Raw genomic sequence first — 17,905 nt, forward strand, 5'->3', positions numbered from 1 at the left:
GACCCCTGAATATCAACCCCCTCACTGACTTACTTTTTCTAAAAGCTTCTACCTCCCAAAGTTTCTCTTCCCAATAATGTCATCAAAGTAAACATCCATCAATAGATTAGTCTATTAAGTCAGCACCCCTATGATCTGGTCACCTCTCAATGATTGGCTCCACCAGCTGAGAACCTAGCCTTCAACACATGAGCCTTTGCATTCATAACCATCCTCCTATAATGACTTAGTTTTCCAAAGAAAATGAGTGCTGTGAAAAATGAGTGTCCTGCCTGTGAGCTGTTCCTGCAGATTATTATTATTTTTTAATCCAGTCACTGTAGTGAACACAAGTAATGGGGGTTAGAATTCATAATTGCAGATACCAACAGAGCATCCTTTGGAATTGGTAGCCAAGGCTGGCTGCCAGGCAGTATAATGGTGGAAAGTCTGAGACTTACTCAGTGGGGCTGTACCCACCAGCTCATGACCAGGAAAGCTATAGACATGTGGAATGATGACATCAGAGCCTCTCCAGTTGCTTAGTTGGGTGCCAGGCTTGAGATTAAACCATGTTAGATGTGCCCTCTGTGACCTTGGGCCACTTGCTTCTCCTGGAGTCTTGTGTATCTCTTGCAATATTGCCTTGAGTTAGGGCCCATCTCTGACACGGCAGTCTCATGGGATACTGCTGTCTATGAAATACCTGTGATGTTCCCAGAGGCTAGAGCCAGGGTCACCCTCTTGGGCCACCGGTGGCCTGGGCCTTAGGGCTGGGACCCTGGCTGTAAGTCAGGTAGAACTGGTCTCGACTTCCTGGTTTAGCCTTTAATCCTCCAGGACGCTGCTTTTGCTTCTTTCATGCTGCTGTGCATGCCACTCTGTCATTAGCTGTGGGTGTTTCTGTGCCAGCAGCACAGCCTCAGCAGAGGCGCACACCCTTGGTCCTGGAGGCACCTCCTGCTTCGTGGTTTTTGCCAGGCCATGCCCTTCTTCTGTGGTGACCTGTGGTGCTGGTGGCAGTAGGCAGGAACTGACAGGCCCTTGCCTCTGTGACACCGGCTAGGGTGATAGATAACAAAAGAAACCAATGGCCGAGAAAAAGGGAGCCAACGCCAGGTCTTGCTGGAAATGGTCACTAGGGGATTCTAGGAGTGTTTAACTGGCAAAGAACCAATAGGATCACTTGAAAAATGACTAGTGTAATACTGAGTATTAACCTGGAGGACCTTGACTCGGCTGGAAGTCAGCACTTGAGTGGCTTTGAAAGGCAGCAGATATACTGGCTGACTGATGGTGGAGAAGGTATTGAGTCTTTTTTGTCAGCCTGGTGGTCTTTTTGTGAGCCTTTGCCGGGCACCACTAAACTCCTGTCAGGAGCCCTAACCACACCCCAGGGACCATGTTTGTTGAGGTACTTGTGTGCTTAGGTGGTTGTGAGGAGCGCATGCCTTTGCCCTATGTTGAGGAGTCTGTGTTCTGTTTCCCTGGGAGGCTGTGCTGGCCTTGCTTGGATACCCCACCTTGATTCTGCTTGGCTAATACAGGATGGGGCACATGTGGGTGTTGGCATGTTTAGTCATGGAGAACATAGAGAAGGGGAGGTGCATTCGTGTGGATTCCCTGCTCTGGGCATGTGATATGGAGCCTGTGGTGCTGTGTGTATGTCCTATCATGGGCATATGAAATGGGGTCTGTGGTACTGTGTATGTCATGGACTGGTAGGATGGGGTCTGTGGGGGCTGTGTGCATGCTCTGACACGGGGCAGGTACACTAATAAAAATGTGGGCTTGTATGCACATTTCTGTGAAGATAAGTAAGATGGAATCCAAGGGACAGGATGTCTTGGACGACTCACCTATTTGCCTCTTAGTCCAGCATGGAAGGGAAGCCCCTCATGAGCTTATTTTTGCAGAGGAACTCCAGTCGTCTTGTCTAGGCCCTAAGTTCAGGCCTCAGTTGGCCAATAGTGGTAAAGTGGGGTTTGGTGGGAAAGGAATTGGGTGTTCCCATGGATGTCTGGCTTTCCCCTCTAGCCTCATCTGTCATCTCTTGTTGGTCAGTTGCTATCAGAGCATGTGACAGCACTTGGACACCGTATTTCATTAGTTGCAGCTGCAGCTCATTTTTCTCCTCTACCAAAAACCCTTGTGATATGGAGCAGCGACTTGCATTTGAAGATGATGCTCCATTCTGGTGAAAGGGCGGATAGCATAGACCTGTTGTGCCACTTCGGTGGCAGCTGCTACTTCCAGGGTGTGGAATATGGGTGGGAGGTGGCTATAACCTTGGACTGAGAGATAGGCACTGCTGCCTTTGGTTAGCTGGCTTGTAAGTAACACCGCCAGGTAGGGTGAGTGCTCCTTCTGGAGAGAAGCACACACTCCTGGGGAAAGTGCTGGTGTCCTCCAAGGGACAGAACACTTGACTTCCCCCTTGTCTTGAAAACTTGCATGGTCAATCTTGGTATCTTCTGCCAAGGCTCTGGAATACCTGGGGGCACAAGGGAGCTCTTGCTGCTTGCTGGTCCTGTCTGTCACCCGAACTGCGTGGGCTCTCACAGAAGTTGTTTGATTTGTTTGCTTTTGTTTTTGTGTTCTTTAAAGACAGGGTTCATTCACTGGTTCAGCTAAGCCAGAACTCATAGAAATTGATTTGCCTCATCTTCCTGAGTGCAGGAATTACAAGTGTGAGCTATTAAGCCTGGCTTCACATGGGGGTTTTGCCTTGTGCGCTGGCACAAAGCTCCTGTGGCTGTATTCTTTCAGACATCTTTGAATGTAGCCTAGTGGGTGTTTTCTTGCTGTCCTGGATCCCTAATTGCTCACCGATGCCTTCTCTGTGTCTTCCGGTAACATTTGGAGAGGGACGGCCTCTGGCCTTTCCATCCAGGCAGGTGCTAGGCCATGCTCAATCAGTATAGCTTTTCGGAGTCCTGTGCTTTTCAGGATGTAGCGTCCGTTCTTTGGGGCTCTTATAACAAAACAGCTCATACTGGACAATTTGTAGACATAAGAAATTTACTGCTTGTACCCATTTTGGAGCTGGGAGTCCTAGATGAAGCAGCTAGCACATTATGAGTCAGACAATGTCCCCTTACTCACACTTGGTGTGTCCTTCTGTGAGGATGGGCTTAAGACCTTTATTAGGCTACCTTATCATACACCATTCCATTTTTAGGTGTTGACTTCATGACCTGACCCTAGTTCACACTGTACCAACACTTCAGTGATCATGGTTCAAGACATGAGCTTTAGAGGGACGCAGCTATTCTAAGTACAGAACATTGTTTCCTCACACCACTTGTACAGAGGTATTTTTGTGGGCACTGGATGGGACATCGTTGTCATCCCTGCACAAATACAGCCTGTGCTGGGGTCAAGGCATTATTTATATATACAGGTGGTACTCGGGCTGCTCTTTGGCGCTTCTTAGGTGAACTATACCATCTTGTACACCCCAGGCTTTTGTTTGGTCTCAGCTTGCTGTAACCTCTGTGCTAGCCGTTCTTCATTGCTTTGACAATTTACCCGAGGGGAGTTAGGAGGGAGGGGTTTGCTTTGGTTTATGATACCAAGGTATCAGACCGTGATCAGTTGGTCCCGTGGTGTGGCACAAACCATCACGGCAAAGCAAGCTGTTATGCTATACCAGGGGCCAGGAGGCAAACTCGGGAAAGAGTCGAAGCAAGATACATAATCTTTTAGAGCATTTCCCTCGTGGTTTACTTCCTCCATTCAGGCCCCACTGGCTGTGCGTTGTGAGGTCATCAGTATCCACTGATAAAGTTAGCACCCTTGCGATCGATCCTTTCATCTCAGTAGTGCCACCAAGCCTTCAGCAATCTCTGCGCATTTGCTTCATCTCCTGACCATAACACCTTCTTTTCCTCTTCTTTTTATTTTTCATTCTGAAGCACTTAACAAGTTTATAAGATTACAAAGAAGTGCTCAGGAAGACCCGGCGGATCTTTCAGAATTACAGTGTTGGCTTGGGCATAACACTTGTAGCTAGCAGAGATTCCCAGATGAGTGAATGTGTGTGTATGTGTGTGTGTGTGTGGCTTTATAGTGTCACCATAAGACTTGTGTTCCCTCAGTAGCACTCCCCTGTCTCCCTCTGTTATCTACTTCTAGTCACACCCATCAGGAATGTTGCATTTATAGGTGCCCCATACTTCTTACTACCTGTTATATGGATTTCATCTCATTCTCCAGCTTAAAGGGATGGAAGTGGATATGGACATTTCACTGATGTGTTTGTCATTGTTCCCAGCAGAATCTGCTGTACCACCCAGGAGGCTAATGTAGGTGGGGTAAGCTTAGAATTTCTGAAGGGTCCTTCCCTTGTGAGTCTTCATTTCAAGTGGAAATGTCTTCTCCTGTGAGTGAATTTCTTGGGGGTGGGGGAAGCAAGTTTGGAATGAAGGGCACTGCCAAACTGGTAGCTGTGTACCTGCCTGTTGGAGTTTTTCCTGAGACCTTCAGGACTCCTGGCTGGGTTGTGTGGACAGATGGGCCTTGGCTCTTGACTGTATAGTTGGAGGGTTTCTGGGACCCAGATGAGTGTAGAACCTTTTTCTAGATTAAGTGTGGTCTTAATGTAATGACCTGCTTGGTAGGTAGACCCCTGAAGTGCCTTTGGAGGGTACAGAGCCAGATGATATCTGAGAATGTGTTCCCTGCAGCACTGGGTGTGGGGTGAGTTGTCCCTGGCCCTTCAAGGGCAGGCCAGATCCACAAATCTGCCCTTCCTTCCCACACAGTTGAGGGTTCCATGGTCATAGGCCAGATGCTGCTGCTGCTGCTGTAGGTTAGTGAGGGGCTTCTGGGGCCATTCTTACATGGCCTGTGGGAAATTAATCCAGATGTTCTGTGGATCATTCTTCCTATCTTCAGCACATTCAAGGGACATTTCTCCTGAGCAAGTTGAACTACATTCTTAAGGACAGTGCGATGGCTGTTGGTACAAGGTTGCAGGTCCTGCAGCCACACCTGATCTGGAACCTGGGCCCCTGAGGCTCAGGCTTGGTGAGCAGGCATCTGGGTCTGAGTGTGGCTCCACTCGTGGGATGAGGTGGCTCAGGATAGTGCATGGATTTGGGCATTGCTTGGGAGACACTGCTGCTTTCTGTGGTATGTCTGTCAGTCCATGGTCAGCATTTTACCTGTTGTTGACCTCCTGGACTGCATTAGAATAGTTGATTTTTCATACTCTCTTCTTAGGATTGCTCACACCACTGTACACCTCCATCGCTGCAAGTTCTTTACCATTGAGTTTGAGTTGGGAAGGTCGAGCAGAGCCTGGGGTTTACACCAGACACACCTCAGGAACCTGTACACGATTGCCCAACCCGTTAACTTGTTTTAAATTTGTATGGCCGAGTGGCTGTCAGGAGATGTAACCGTGTGGTGATTTTTATGGGCTGGTTGTCTCTGCTTATGCAGATGATAGCTGAATCTTTGTGTCCCTGGCTTACAGGCTCTACAGACCCTGCAGAGAGGCATGCGGGGGCTCTGGGGGTTAACTCACTGCGCTCACCTGGAGGCTGTTGCTTCCTTAGGCAGAGCCTGTGTTAAACAAACGACATGCTGTCTAGAGAGAAGGGTGTTTAAATTACCTTGCTGGACTCCCAAGTTGCCAAAAGGAAGCCCTCTGGGGTATGATATATATATTTGACATGCATTTGCAGTGTGTAATTGGAACCATGAGAAAGGTTTTTGTTCAAAGCTATTGAACAGTTTCCTTATTTTAAACCTGTTGAATCTGGAAAGAGCTGTTTTTGACTTTCAGTCTGATAATGATTATATAAAGGTTGAAGGCAAAGAGTTTCTTGTTCCAAATCACCATCTCCCTCCCCTGAGCTCAGCTTTGTGAGTGCCCAGTGAGTGCCCTTGTAGCCACGAAAGATACTCTGACTTCTGTTTCCCAGATCCCTGAATACCAGAGCTGGAAACTCAATGTCTTCCTTTCACATGGCTGAGGCTGGACAGCCCAGCAGGTCATCTGTAGAGCTTCCTCACCCCCCAGGAGCAGCAGACCTAAGCCTAACCTGTCTTTGAGTGCCAGGCTGCTGCTCTCACACCTTGGGTTGAATCGGAGACAGCAGTCTGGCTTTCCTATTTTTCTGTTACAAGGTCGGTCATTGCTGTCTTTTCCACATTGTCCTTTCTACAAATCAGTTCCTTTCCAGTGATCCATATCATAGCATCCTGCCCTTACTAGGCCAGTCTCCATTCAGCAGCCAGTCGTTGGTGGTCATTGCCTCACGCCATATTCTTTGTTAGCTCCTGGTGTTTTGCTGTGCATCTGTGGAGCATGCTTTTAAGTGTCTCAGCACAAGAGAAGCCAGGATGCTGTCCCTGACGACTGCTGACTGGGCTGTGGGCCAGAATAGGGGAGGACAGTCAGGTCTTTGCTGGATAGCATTGGCACCCGTGGGTGTCTGTGGGGCCTGAGGCCCTAACGAGCTTTATTTCCTGCCTTTCTAGCTTAGAGTTGTGGAAGGACACAGGCATGAGAGTCTCGCCATATTTTGACACCTGGCTGTCTGGAGACAGGCAAGATGTGAGTGGGTTCTTGGAGCCTGCAACTCCTGTGGCCTCTCTGACAGGATGGGTAGTTAGAACCATCAGGTATCCTCCCAGGCAGTTGGTCCTCTGAACAGTAAATGGGATCACACTCTGAGAAAGTCCACCAAGACATACTGTTAGTGCATTCAGATCCATCACTTGATTTCCTTGCGACTGGCTATGTCAACAAGTCCCTAAGAAGGGCTAGTTTCCAAAATTATCTTACTTCAGTTTGGGGACAGAAACCTGGGTGCTGTGGCTGGGCTGGGTACTGTGGTGTGGGAGGTCTGCGTTTGCCTGTTGGGGTTGCTTGTGGGTGGCACCAGTTTCCCGGCAAGGTGTAGGAGAGATGTGAAGTGGACGTGGAGAGTGCTGACACTGCCACTTGCAGTTGTCTGTCTGGAAATTGATTTTGTCCTGTGGAGTGATAAGTTGACACTTGGAGAACACATTCAGGTTTCCCCGAGGCCAGAGGCTTGCTGGCTGGCCTTGCCCAGAGCATCTGGGCTGTGGTGCCTACTGAGCTCCAGGGAGTCCAGCTGGCAGTGACTCTACGCATATGGACACTGCCCTCCCACAGGTGCCACAGCCAATCTTCTTGACATTGTTTGCTCCCTAGTGGGCAACCTGTTAATTAACAGAGTTGTGGATTTGAGCTATATACTAGCAAACTGGGAGTAGTTCCGGGTCAGCTGGGCCTGTTTCAACAGAACAGAGGACCTTTTCAGCATTGCAGATTGGATATTGTTCAAATTGAGATAATTGTAGATATAATTTCTAATCCGTAGCACTCAAGGTGGTTGTCTTTTGCTGGGTTTATATTTAACCATTAGCTCCACGTTTGGGGAAACATCAAGTGTATACAGGAGTAATGAGTAGTCTGTCAGATAACTGGGTTCGGCTTGCTGCTGATCTGTTTCCTGCTCCCGAGAGTCTGCCTGTTTCCTGGGGTGCAGAGAAGCCTTGTAGGATAAGGGGGTCTCTGGGACATAGTCTGCGATGGGAATTCTGGCAGAGGAGGGGACTGTAAGGCTAGGTGGGAACTGGGTAGAAGTTGTAGGGATCTCAAGAATGATGTGAAGGAGCCAGCCTTCGTGATCACACACAGAGTGCCTCTGGACAGGACGGGAAATGGGGCTGGGCCGAGCTGTTGGAATGGAGGAGCTGTTTCTGTGCATGAAGCTGACTCAGAGATTGGGTTTGAAGAGGCCAGGAATAGCTGGCCCTGGGATGACTACTTACTGAGCCCTACACTGTGCCCAAGACTTCAGTGTGGCCACTTATATGTGAAACTGCTGGGAAAGTGGGCTTTGTCTTGGACGTCTAGAAGCTACACTCACATCCCTAGTGCTGTGATATTTAGGAGCTGAGACTTGGGGATTCTTAGGACCAGCCTAGGTGACCCCACATCTTTATGAGGATACACTACATACCATATTGTTCCTTTAGGATGTGTATGTCCAGGGTCTCTTGCACTTGCCTGTGCACATTTTATAGCCTCTGTGGAATACCACGGGTATGTGAAATAGATTCCATTGAACCATTACTATTTATATAGGAAAATTTAGAAGCAGAAAGGCAGAGATTTGGTTTTGAAACAATAATCCTTCAGGGTTTTTGGGTTTTTTTTTTTTTTTTTGTTTTTTTTTTTTTTTTTTTTTTTGGTTTTTCTTTTTGCCTATATATTTCTAGGTGCTATTTTCTGGTGGATAATTGCACATGCAAGAGATGGGCACCTCACATGCACATATTTAAGTGCTGCCTCTCCACACTGTTTGTGGACACAGGCTTGGTACTCATGCGTGGTGAGGATGTAGACAGAGCACAGGTACTGCGGGTGGCGTGCATGCAGTCCTAGAAGCAGCGTGCTCCATTATCTTGCCTTTGGAGACCCTGGACACTCATATGCCCTTTGTGTCTGCTGCCAGTATTTGATTAAATTCCTTCATTTATCTATCAGCTGTGAATCCTCCCTTGATGGCCTTCAGTGTTTGTGGTGAGCTCCTGCCAGTAAGGTTAATCATTGAACCCCAAATTGCTTCGGAACCCCGCTTCTTTTCAAGGAACACATAGCTACAGACACCGCCTGAGCTATGATGCCAGCAGGAGGCTTCTCTGTCTCTGTAGGTATGACACTGGACATTGATCCCAGGGCCACACACATGCTCTGCACCTAGGTTCTGTACCAGTGAACCATATTTCTAGTCCTCAAGTTATGTTTTAAATGCATTTTAAAGATACCAGTGAGAGCTGTCCAGTGTTCCTTACTACAGCACGGTTGTCTAACTGGGATCAAGAAATTGAGACTTTCAGCATGCTCTTTTAGAAAGATCCACTTAGTGTGACTTTAAAGAATAGCCTATCTTTGCATTGTAAAGATCAAGTTATTTTCTTAAGTTTTTCTCTATTGCTATTTTCCATTACTACTTGTAAGAGGCTTTTAAAAATTAACAATTGATTTTCTTATAAAATTAAATTCTAGACCGTCAGAGATGGCTCAGGCCATCTTGCTACCAAGTCTGACAACCTGAGTTGGCTGCATGGATCTCATATGGTGGAAGGAGAGAATTAATTCCTGAAGGCTACCCTCTGACCTCCATGCCTGTGCCACGTGTACATACATCTACCACACTGCTCCCCCCACCCCCCGCACATAGTAGATACATTAAATTCCTTTATGTGGTTCAAAAGTGTAATGGTTCAGCTTTCAGAAGTGTATACATCTTCAATAAGCAGCTCTTTACAAATAAATGACTATATAGGACAGAATATACAGTAACATTTTTCTTTTTGTGTGTGTGTGTGTGTGGTATATGTGTATGTGTGTGGCAGGCACTTTACCAACGGGGCCATTTCCTCAGCCCTGATTGCACCTTTTGTTGGCACATAGCTGTAGAGTATACAGTTCTGGATTTCAAAAGGACATTTTCATAAAAGTGCATAATATACTTTTACTGAGTTCCTCGCCGTATCCCCCTCCCTTTCACTCCTGTTAGCTCCCTTCTGTTTTCCCAAATGGTTTGCTTCTGCTTTCATGTCATGTGTATACATGATTTTTGCATAAAATCTAGGATGTACAAATGAGAGAGAAATGTGATATTTATCTGAGTGAGCTAATTTGTTTAATGTGATAATCTCTAGTTACATCCATTTTCCTGTAAATAGCGTGATTTCATTTGTGTTTGTTTTGTATGTAGAGTGTGTGTGTATGTTTGTGTGAGAGTGTGCATGCATACGCTTGTGGGAGTCAGAAGTCAATGTCAGACATCTTCTGTTGATGTCCATCTTATTTTTTGACAGATTCTTTCACTGATCTTGGAACTCATGGATTTGGCTGTGCTGGTTGTCCAGTGAGCTCCAGAGATCCTCTTGTCCCCTCGCTTACCAAGAGCCAGGGTTACATCCTGGCATGCTTTTACATGGGTGCGGGAGAGCCCGTTCAGGTCTTCATGTTTGCATTATAGACACTTTATTGATAGAACCCCCGATTTGTTTTCACTTATGGTGGAAGAAAACTTAGTTGTTTAGATGTAGTATATTTCCTTTACCCATTCTTCTCTTGATGGATACCTAGGTTGGTCCTATAATTTATAATCATAATTCTGAACCATGCTGCAGAGAAACCCTGATGAGTGTGCTGGGCATGGAGGCATACACCTTTACCCCCTGCACTTGGGAAGCCGAGGCAGGCAGGGGTCACGGGTAGCCTAGCCTGATTTACATAGCAAATTTGAGGCCAACCAGCTAGAGCTACGTGGTGAGACACTGTCTTAAACAAATAAAACAAAAAGCATTGATGAGCAAGTATGTCTGATATGTTAACTTAAGAGCCCTTCAAGTACATACTCAGGAATGCTATAAATACAGGAATAATTTAATGTTCCAGTATTCTTGCATACATCACCTCTTTGTATCAACTGCCATTTTGTGTGTGTGTGTGTGTCTGTCTGTCTGTCTGTCTGTCTGTCTGTCTCTGTGCATGCATATGTGTCAATTGCCTGGTTGTATATTTTTACGAGAACCAGAAGAGGAATTCATATGACTTTATCTCTTGGCTACTATAGACACTTTCTATGGTCAAACAAGCAGACAATCCTGTACACACAAGGCAACCTAGGACTGGCTTCCCGTGTCTGTGGTGGTTCCCTCTCTGGTCCAGGTCTGGTGCCTCCTCCCCTCTCTGAGGTTGTTGAAGTGATAACAAGACTTGGATGGTGTCCTGTAGCTTCACATCCATCCGCCTCATTTGTGGGTGTCACCAATACTCCCCATAAACACACGGCCCTTTCTATCCTGGTGTGGGCTTCTAAGTTTTGCACTCTGTTGTTGTGGCCACAGATCTGGCAGCCTAGCTATGGTTATCGTTCTGAAGAACTGTCATTTCTTTACGTGATTCTTGGGAAACCCAAATTTCCTGTGCACTTTTGAGCTGATGAGCTTGCTTTCCTTTCAGGGTTGTTTTGCTTTGTTTTGTTTTTCCTGAGCAGATTTTGACTCATGTCTGTGATTCTGCCTCATAGTATGCCATCAACTGCTCATTGCTTTTGTCTCCTGCCAGTTGTCACGGTGATCCTGAAGGCCCTTACCTACGATGAGAAGCGGGGTGCCTGCAGCGTTGGGGCCAACGTCAGGGATGCTGCCTGTTATGTGTGCTGGTCTTTTGCACGTGCCTATGAACCTCGGGAGTTGACACCTTTTGTGACTGCCATTTCAAGGTAATGCCTGTTGGGTGTGCTGAAGAGTGATTCTGTCATGTGGTAACATACCTAAGATAAACATACCATCTGCCCGTAACCTGTTGGCTTTAGGTAAGCCATTCTCCACAGCTAGCTGCCAATATCAACATCCTTGTGCCCTGTCCCTCCTCTCTAAGAGGTGGGCACGATAGGAAAAGACTACCTTATCTTATGGAATGGGACAGGATCTATTATGTGGAGAGATAGGGTTCCCAACATGGCTGTCCAGGGAAGCAAATGGGTCCCAGGTTCCACTTCAGACCTTTCCAAATGTTCAAAAGAGCTTACATGCATGGGAACAGAGTCAAGTTCAGTTACTTGAATGCTCTGGAGCCGTCCCATAGTGTGCTGAGGACAGAGCAGGTCATTGGTCTTGCCCTAGTGAGCAGGAAAAGACTCAGTTGGAGAGTACCCATTGCACCATTCACACCACGATGGACAGACACCCTTAACTGCTTGGTGCCCTCCTTTGGCCCCTCAGAAACAGAATGAAGTTTGGAAAGGTTACTGCCATCCCTCCCACCTCCCATCCCACATCCCCCAAATTTATGTACCAATCGCCATACAAAACTGAAGAGACATCTGTGCTGAGGGCACACTTACCCTTCATCCTTCCAAGGGAAAGGAAAAAGGAAAAAATACTCCAGAAAGTCAGGCAGAAGAGCCTGGGCACCATGCCCGAGGCATGATGTTTCTGAGGTCAGACCTGGAGCTGCCGCCGCCGCTGCTCCTACACCTAGGACCCTCAGGTACTGGAGTCTAGTGACCAGGCGTCTGCCACTCCTCATCTAAGAATACTTCCCTGCCTCACAGAGCTCTCCAGTACTATTTATTCTTCAAGTTGCTGAATGAAGGTGAGGTGGAAGTGGTCACACAACTTGGGAAATCGGAACAGACAAAACCAGGCTCAGGAAAAGCAGATATTCCACTACTTCCCAGACACCTGAAAGTCTGAGTCAGATGCTAAATTTCCAGGACCCCCTAGAACATCCTTATGGTGCTACTCGCCCCTCACCTCATTTCAAGACTCAGCTCCAGAATGTCCCCCCTCCACCCCCCTTGCCCCCTCCCCTGACATCTGACTGGAACCACCTGCTTTCAGAAGGGAGCCGTCCTGGACCTGTTTCATTTTCTGGAGCCTAAACATATGCCGACGGGGCACAACTCACGGGGATGTGACAGATGCAGTTACCAGGAAGCTGTGCTGTTGGCTGTAGACTTGGCTCTGGGTGCGAAGAGGCAAGAGCTCAGCTGCCCAGGGCCTTCTGCTGAGCCGCAGGCCTGGTCCATAGCTGTGACCTCCCTGCTTCCCACCATACTGCCACACAGGTGCATCCTCTGTTTGCTGTTTATGTGGCTGTGAGGGAGGTTCTTGCAACTCTTTCTTGTCCTTATCTTCAACTTGCATAAGTAGCAAACACATCTTTCTCTTGTTCACACCTGTCCCAGAGCAGCGAAGCTCCTTTACATCGAAGGGGTCTTGTTCAGTTCACAGGCTCTGTCAGGTGGGTAGCTGCAGTCAGGCTTCCAGTTTTTCTCCCTGAAAAAGAGTATACAGTGTTGAGTAGGAGTTAGGCATAGAGCCAGACGTGACCCTGACATGATCCTGACTTGGTACCATTGACCTGCCAGGAGACTGAAGGATGGGAGGACCTTGGCTCTGATGTGCGTTTGCTTCCTGTTTCAAAGTAAAAATAGTCCTGACAGACTGTGTTCAGTCTAACAGTTTTTTTCAGAGAGCAGCTACCCCCCCACCCCCAAGGATGCCATGGCATGTCCTTCTCCCTCTTCTGATCCAGGATGGAGGAAGGCAGATGGCCTGAGGGAGGGAAACAGAGTAAAGGGAACAGGAGCTGACCTGCTGGCCCGGGAGCATGTGGCCATGTTAGAGGGAGCGTGTAGCTCTCTCATGCTTCATTTTTGTTGGATGTGGGGTCTCAAGGCCATTCTGCCATTCGGATGGCAGGAGGTACAGAGGAGAGGTCCCAACCAACTTCCTCATGATTGGAGGGACCTGTAGGGCACCTGGTCCTGAGGGAAGTCGGGCTACACAGTTCCCACCAGAGTGCCTGCCTTCACTCCGTGCTGCAGAACTCATCACAGCAATGATTGTAAAGGAAACAGACAGTCTGTGAAAAGCTTGGCTCTGAAGTTGGCTGCTGTGTCTTGGTGCTGTGGCTGTAGGTGGGTCTTTGGGCTCTGCTCTGTCCTCTCCAGCTCCAGCTTTCCCTACACTTAGAACAGTATGGTGACGAGCTTCCATAGTTGCTGAACGAACATGGTACCTTCTGCTTCATTTACCACTCAGAGAAAAAAAGGCAACTGCACAGCAGAGCCAAAGGTCCTTCCCATCCTTCGCAGGCTCTGGCAGTCATCACTGCTGTGTCAGGGTCATACCTGGCTCCATGCTGACCTCCTACTCAGCACTCTGTTCTCTTTTCATACTGGGGGACAGGGTGGGGAGCACAAAAAGGCTCTCTGCTCTGGCCCTTCACAAGCTCTTAGCCACGAGGTTACTGTCTGAGGACTGTAGAAGGCAGCCCAGACCGAGCTTGGCACGGTCTTCCCAGAACTTAAGTGAACTGAGCTTGCTCTGAGTGTGGTGTGCCGTGGGGAGATAAGAGGCCCTCTTCTTCTTGTTGGGCGTGGTGTGGAGAGTGCGGCTTCTGTTGAGACTTAGTGGGTGAGCACAGAAGTACCCTTCACTTTACATACTGCTCAGTCTCTGGAATGACCCTGAATTTCCTGGCCAGGGAGAAGTTGTTGTACAGCCATCTCTACCTCTAGTCTGTAGAAACTCTTGTGGGTCTACGTGTTTCTTTGGGCTTGGGGAGTCTAGACTTGCTGGCTTATGGGACAAGCCTGAGGGGTTGCTGGGGAGCTCATGTCTGCATGTTGTGCATGGAAACTGTAGCTGTCTGGTTGCAGACTGCCAGCCTCTGCTTCACAGCCATCTGATTCTAAGCTGGCAGCCAGCAGATGGGCAGCAGTGCCCTTTGGAGCTGAGCCGCTGCAGATTTCTAGCCGGTTAGACAGGTTCTGATGAACCTGTGCCTGGCCCTTCCTGGCCCATCTGACTCCAGGCATCAGCGGGGGAGGGCATGTGGTGAGTCAGGTGCGCCAGTGAGCTTGGGGCATGCACTACCTCCTGCCTGAAGCTCTGTGCGTCTGAGTATCGGTCGGGTGTGCCCTGCAGACCTGCTTGTGAGGTTCGTCATGAGTGACCATGCTCTTTAATTATCAGGTTTTAAGCCCATTATTTCTAGCCGCTGATAAAATCTTGGTATATTTACTTTCACAAACTCCTCAGCGTATCCTGTACCAGTGCAGTTGAGATCCAAATATAATTCCCAGAATAAAATAGAAAGAGCCAGGGAGGTGATGTGGGGCGTCCTGCTGCACCTTGGTGCCTGGTGCAGGGAAAGCCACTAACCTTTTCTAACTTTGGGTTGAAGAAACTGGATTAATTGTTCTTACCCTCACTGTGTTAACTCTACTTTAGGAATTTTAAAAGATTTTCAAGACATATTTTTATCTTTTTTGAAATTGCTTTGATTACCTTTTGAAACCATCTTTCTTTGTTTTTAAGCAGACGGGTGGAGCTAGAATTTGTGCCACTGTTTTGTGGCACGATCTGAGCAGCTGAAAAACCTAGTGCAAGGCAAGAATAGTGAGATGTGGTGTGGAAATGTGCCGGCCTGGTTGTGTGTTCTGTAGGTGATTCCTTCTAACCAGAAGTCAAAATCCGATCTACAGGCAGGAAAAGAAAGCAAACTGTTGGCCGCTGCCAGCGCACCCTGCCTGTCACCTTCCAGCGATTTCCTCACCTGAAACTCTTTTGTAAGCTGAGCTCCTGTTGACGTTCACTCCGCCCAGGCACAGACCCGCCTGTGCCAGGGGCAGCTCCTGACTCTCACCTCCACTGTGCAAACCGGCAGGGCAGCGTGGGCTGCCTGTGAACAGCCTGGGATTGGCTCTGTAGGATCTCTTCCTTCAGGGCAAGATTGTCCTGAAAAAAAAAAAAAAAAAAAATAAGGAAATAGCAAGCATTGCTCAAAGCTATGTCTTATTCTTCTCAGCCTCTCTGAATGGCCCAGCTTCCAGAGAGAAGAAAACTGTGTTGAGGAGAAGGCCAGCAATTGGAGACAGTCTTGGTCTGCCAGGCCCAACTTTGTGCTGGCTTGGCTGTGACCCCAAAGCACATGGTTCTGCTTATGACTTAGAGAAATTCAGTAAAATGCAGGGCTTATATTTTAATCTGATTTGCAACTTAAAAAGATCATGGAGTTTCACAATGAGTTATTAGTCTTCTCTTTAAAAAATTACTTCAGAATGGAAGTGTTGTCATTTCCCAAGTAGAGGCAAGTGTGCTTGCTTTGAAATGCTACTCAGCATCACACAAATGAAAAAAAAAATGAGTTTGGGGTGAATGCTGTTCTCACTGTGTATGCTGAGCCAAGGTCTAAGACTGTGGGAAAGGAGAGGGGCAGGCTAAGGCATGCCTCTCACTTTCCCTAGGTTTGTAACCAGAAAGAGAATCCCTTCTGTGTGGTTAAATCCTGGTGAGCTGTCACAGCTTCCCCAAAGAAATTAAGCAGCTGGACACACCCACAAACGCCTCTCCTCAGATGGTGGCTTTCACTGTGGTGCCAGGTATTGCTCTTTAGGTTTCTGTGAAGTGAGAAGAGTAGTGACTTCTACATAGGGTCACCCTGCTGCGGGCGAGTGAGGCCCAGCGGAAGGTTAGTGTCTTAGGAAGACCCTTTCCTTTTTGTTTGACTAATATCATCAAACCCCTTTGCATTCGAAACTTATTTTTATTTCTAAATAAGCCAGTCTTGTTCTGAAAGTAGGAGATTAGTTTTAAGGAATTTTAGTCCAGAGCTAGAGAAGAGGGCTCAGTGGCTAAGTGCACTGGCTATTCTTCTAGAGGACTTGGGCTGGACTTGGGCTCGTTCAGTGCAGCCCTCAAAGGGCAGTTCACAACTGTCTGTAACTCCAGTCCTAGAGACTCTAAAGCCCTCTCCAGGCACCTTCAGACTTAGCACACAATGTGGTACGCACACATGTGTTTCATGTGTTACACACACACACACACACACACACACACACACACACACAAATAAGTAAAAAGTTAAAGTAGAATTTAGCCCAAATTGAAAGTCTTTAAAAACCTGTTATAGTTGGGTGGTGGTGGGACACACCTTTAATCCCAGCATTCTGGAAGCAGAGGCAGACAGATCTCTGTAAATTCAAGGTCAGCTTGGACTACAGGGTGAGGGTGCTACACAGAGGATACACAGAGAAACCCTGTTTCAACAATCAAACATTGTTTGATTGAGTACATGTAGATTTGTTTTAATTAACTTAAAAGCTTACTGTTACTTAAAAAGCAGTGTTTTCCAAGTATTGTTACAGTTACCACAGTGTAATCTCTGAAGTTTGATGAAACATGTAAATCCTGATTTGTTCCTGTAATCTTAGCACTTGAGAGGCTAAGGGAAGAGGATTACTGAGTTCAAGGCAGCCTGAGCCACAGAATGAGTTCCTATCCTGATACCCTTTCTTTAAAAAAAAAAGAAAATAATGAATGAAGCGGTGACTTTTAAGGCATTTGCTTAAGGAAAAGCTAACTTGCTGGGAGTGTATGAGGCTGTTGCTTCTGTGGTGATTGGTACCTGTCACATGCAGACTTTCTCTGTGCTGACAGCCCGTACTGGACTCTGACTCCCTGTCCTGCTCCTTCTGACTTTGCTCAGTCATACCTCGGAGAGGTCTGCATGGAGCAGCTCGTGTATCTTCCTGTCAGAGACCAAGAGCTGTCACTAGCAATCTCACTGCTCAGAGAAGAATGGTTGCAGTGTTCCTAGGCTCTGAGGATCATGGTAGCTGGGGCTTTTGGGAGCACACAGACCAGTCACAGTGGTTGTGGGAAGGGTGGCCCCCATAAGCAAGGTAGGTGGCTAAGGCCTGCTGCATCTGCCTTCCAACTGGACGTGGTCCACATGGAAGGAGCTACTACTTGGGGCTTCTTGTGTCAGTGCTGAGCACAGGAGAGATGCCTACAGATTCGTGTGTGTGTGTGTGTGTGTGTGTGTGTGTGTGTGTTACTCCTCAGCCACCCACATACCTGAGAAGGATGAGAAGGGTTGGGAAGGCCCCCTGCCCCACCCACCTCCATAGGACCTACCCTAACCCCACCACCTTATCAGGTTTTATCTGCAGCTGTAGAACTGCCTAGTAATGTGTGGAAAGTGCTTTAGGAAAAATTGGGCAGAGCCCCACCCCTCAGAGGAAGGAAGTGGATGAGTCTCATGCTGACATCAGCTTCTTGTACAGCTATGGCTTTATCTCCACAGCCTACGTCGCAGTTGGGATTCTCCTCTTCCCGTGCCCAGTGCCTGGATGGGTAGAATGTGTAGAGGGCTGTGGTCGGGCAGCTTTATTTTCTCAATGGCCTGACTCCTCTAGAATGAACACTTGGTTGAAATTGGACTTTGGTCCATTTGCCCGGGCAGAGTAACATTCTTTCTGCACCTATCTTCTAGATGTTCCCTGAACCTTGATGGTGCGTGTGTGTGTGTGTGTGTGTGTGTGTGTGTGTGTGTGCGCGCGCG

The 17,905-nt window shown here is 47.7% G+C and overlaps 1 protein-coding gene across 1 annotated transcript in view; it reads left to right on the plus strand.

The window, feature by feature from the left end:
- Tbcd (tubulin folding cofactor D) overlaps positions 1-17,905 on the plus strand; it is a 168,583-nt gene that overhangs the window by 79,146 nt on the left and 71,532 nt on the right. Inside the window, exon 14 of the mRNA XM_021211855.1 lies at positions 11,111-11,267. Within this exon, the coding sequence (XP_021067514.1) occupies positions 11,111-11,267 (157 nt within the window). The remainder of the gene's footprint in view (positions 1-11,110; positions 11,268-17,905) is intronic.

Source organism: Mus pahari, chromosome 14, assembly GCF_900095145.1.
Source record: "Mus pahari chromosome 14, PAHARI_EIJ_v1.1, whole genome shotgun sequence".
Classification (NCBI taxonomy): domain Eukaryota; kingdom Metazoa; phylum Chordata; class Mammalia; order Rodentia; family Muridae; genus Mus; species Mus pahari.